This window comes from Penaeus monodon, chromosome 32 (assembly GCF_015228065.2).
Source record: "Penaeus monodon isolate SGIC_2016 chromosome 32, NSTDA_Pmon_1, whole genome shotgun sequence".
Classification (NCBI taxonomy): Eukaryota; Metazoa; Arthropoda; class Malacostraca; order Decapoda; family Penaeidae; genus Penaeus; species Penaeus monodon.
This window is the reverse complement of record NC_051417.1, coordinates 17,798,211-17,801,221: the sequence shown is the minus strand read 5'-3', so window position 1 is coordinate 17,801,221 and position 3,011 is coordinate 17,798,211. Positions and strand designations below refer to the sequence as shown.

The following is a 3,011-nucleotide window of genomic DNA, read 5'->3' as shown; positions in this document are numbered from 1 at the left end:
AAACAAACAAACAAACAGACCGCGACCTCGGTTCACAAATCATGTACTTGGCTATGGTCAGCTATAGTTTTACGACACTTGAACACTCGTTTCTGCATCCTAGAGTGGCCCAGTGTGCTACTGAAATCTACGTTTTAGACTGCCGGTATATTTTTGAAAGTATACTGCTACTCTCACGGTGCTCTCCTTCTCTGTCTGTTATTGCAAAATGGTGAGTGAATTGACAAGGATTTGTGTAACATAATCGTATCATATTTATAGAAGTGTGATAGTCACAGCATCTTCCATCCTCAGTGGTATAGCACTAAAATGATTATACCTTCTGCATTTTAGTGACCATGGGCCATAATCATGAGTAAGTCTACTACTACCATCAAGTCGACCCTGAGGGCATTTTTATTGTATGAGTTTTAGAGGTACCATTTCACTCCTTTGAGTTTCCCTTGCCATATTTGTATTTCACTATAGTACTGGCGTCACACCATTTCGATCTTAGTGTATGACATCAAGATTATTATCTTTACTGCATTTGTTTTAATGAAATCACACGAACCTCAGGAAGTATCATCACATCTCTTCTAGTATGTGATATCAAAATTATTCATATTATTGCAATTTTTCAGTGAAGTAAAATGAAGCTCGTATGGATTACGCCACACTTTATATTTAATCATATCGCAGCTCTTACGTCCTTTTCTTTTAAGATAATAGCACCATTAACCTCACATGATTTGATAAAGTGAAGTGAAATAAAAGAAACCTCCTAGGTTAAGAAGGTAAAGGTGCACCACATCGACGCTATAATTATTTTTGATAACCTTTTCCCTTTATATTTTCAAATTCAGAAATATATGCAATCATTTCCAAATTATATCTAAATATAAGAAATGTCCTGTGGATCATCAGAAGTGTCATAATAGTTAATAACATAGCGTTCCATATTGTCGGCTTCGAAGATCCAGCCTGAAAGGAAATGTCATCACGGGCCCGTAAAATTGAAATATAGTTCACAAAACACATAAAAACAAACAGACAATATAACCTGACATGGAAGGGTGACAGCGAGCAGTAGTTTTCAGTTCTAAATTAATGGTATTACATCTCTTTTTCCTCTCGCAGGACGAGCGGTCGCGCATGCTACGCCGCACCATCATGCGCTACATCAACCTGGCCTTCATCATCACTATGCGCCTGTGCTCCGTGACCGTCAAGAAGCGCTTCCCGACGAGCGAGCACCTGGTGGAGGCGGGCTGCTTACTTCCACACGAGAAGGATCTGCTCGACGAACTGGACGACAAGTCCCCCTACTGGTGGGTCTTCGCCAGGCGTTACGCCCTTCGATCGCGTTGCTTGACACTTTACAACAACTGGAACGTTCACTGACGCGTTCCGGTCCTCTCGATACGATTGACATGCTGTTTCTCTTTGCAGACTGCTCCTGGTCTCCATGCTCTTTCCTTTCCCGTAGATCATATTTTTTTCTAGGGATATTTGCAAATATTCTAGACAATATGTTGTCGACTTTCGCTGTTGCTAAACTCATTTCAATAAGTATGTCAAGCATTATAAAAGCATGAATTACAGAATGGTACAGTTTCAGCACGTTGCACGAAGCTTTTTTCATGTAACTTGAAGTTACAATATGATATCTACATTACTATCAGCTTGGCAAAGATTACCGGCTGACGAATATTTTCTTAAAGAAGGAAACGAGAAAATCTAAAAAGGGTAAAAAAAAAAAAATCTGACAGCGCATAAACTCTCGTTTGGAAAGGAATACTTGGAAAGTTTAGAAAGTTGGAAAGTATATGAGCCAAGAGTTGAAATGCTGCTTGAACACGAGCCAGGACTCGAAACGATGCTTGAGTTTCGGAGTAAATATTTTCATAATAGCATGCGAGTCATATATTTCTTTAATACGTTTTTTTCCTCTCTCGTCTTTAACAAATCTGTAATTAAAAAAACAAGTTTAGAGAGTTTTCAATGCTCGCTCTTTTTATTTTCATTTTGACTATAACTATCTCAAAGACGATCTTATATTTCAATTTTCCAGAGGTACCTGACCTGTGCCCATGCTTCATTCAAAATTGGATATGTTCTAAACGTCACGTGCACTTCTCAACTCCTTTAATATGCAATGTAATACTTTATCTTGCTGACTCTCTACCCCATCCCCCACCTTACCCCTGCTCTTCCCCAGCAAGCACTGGCTGCCGCTGCTCTGGGCGAAAACATTAGTACTGAGAGCTTACGAGGAGGGTCTGGCCACCAGCGAAAGCAGCATCAAATTCTTCCTGGAGGAACTGACGGTTTACAGAACCAAGAATGGACGGTTGTTGGGCTACGATTCTATCCCAATCCCACTTGTGTACACTCAGGTATGTAAACAGTTGGTGCATATGCAGCACAGGTAAAAGATCATGAGGTTATGTAAATACGAGGAGTGATGTAAAGTATCTACGTAAATAAACAAACCATGTTATCTGCGATTATACATTGAAGCAGTATAACAATATTCAGTTAACAATAAATAAATTTAATGTAATTTGTGATTTCTTTACTGTTTAGTTGCCCAGTGAAGGGAAATATTAAAAGAATACCACAGACACACCTTTTCCCATCACACGCTTTCTGCTTCACTTCATCTTCACGTTTGTTCGTACGTTTTTGTTTACCAAAAATCTCGACGCTCGCTCCTTCGTCATTGTCCACTCAGGTTGTGACCCTGGCAGTGTACAGCTTCTCCCTGGTCACTGTCATCGGCAGCCAGACGCCCGGGCTGGAGCCGAACGACGTGGACACCTACGTGCCCGTGTTCGCCATCCTGCAGTTCGTGTTCTACATGGGCTGGCTTCGCGTGGCCGAGACGCTCGTCAACCCCTTCGGCGAAGACGACGACGATTTCGAGGTCAACAGCCGCATCGACCGCAACATGCAGGCGAGTGCACCTGGACTAGATTTTTTTTTTACTAATGATTGTGCGCAAATAACTACAGGAGAGAGGAAAAAAA

The 3,011-nt window shown here is 41.0% G+C and overlaps 1 protein-coding gene across 1 annotated transcript in view; it reads left to right on the top strand.

The window, feature by feature from the left end:
* Positions 1 to 3,011, top strand: part of LOC119593578 (bestrophin-4-like) — a 13,224-nt gene that overhangs the window by 7,334 nt on the left and 2,879 nt on the right. Inside the window, exons 6-8 of the mRNA XM_037942535.1 lie at positions 1,120 to 1,310; positions 2,201 to 2,378; positions 2,717 to 2,938. Of these exons, the coding sequence (XP_037798463.1) occupies positions 1,120 to 1,310; positions 2,201 to 2,378; positions 2,717 to 2,938 (591 nt within the window). The remainder of the gene's footprint in view (positions 1 to 1,119; positions 1,311 to 2,200; positions 2,379 to 2,716; positions 2,939 to 3,011) is intronic.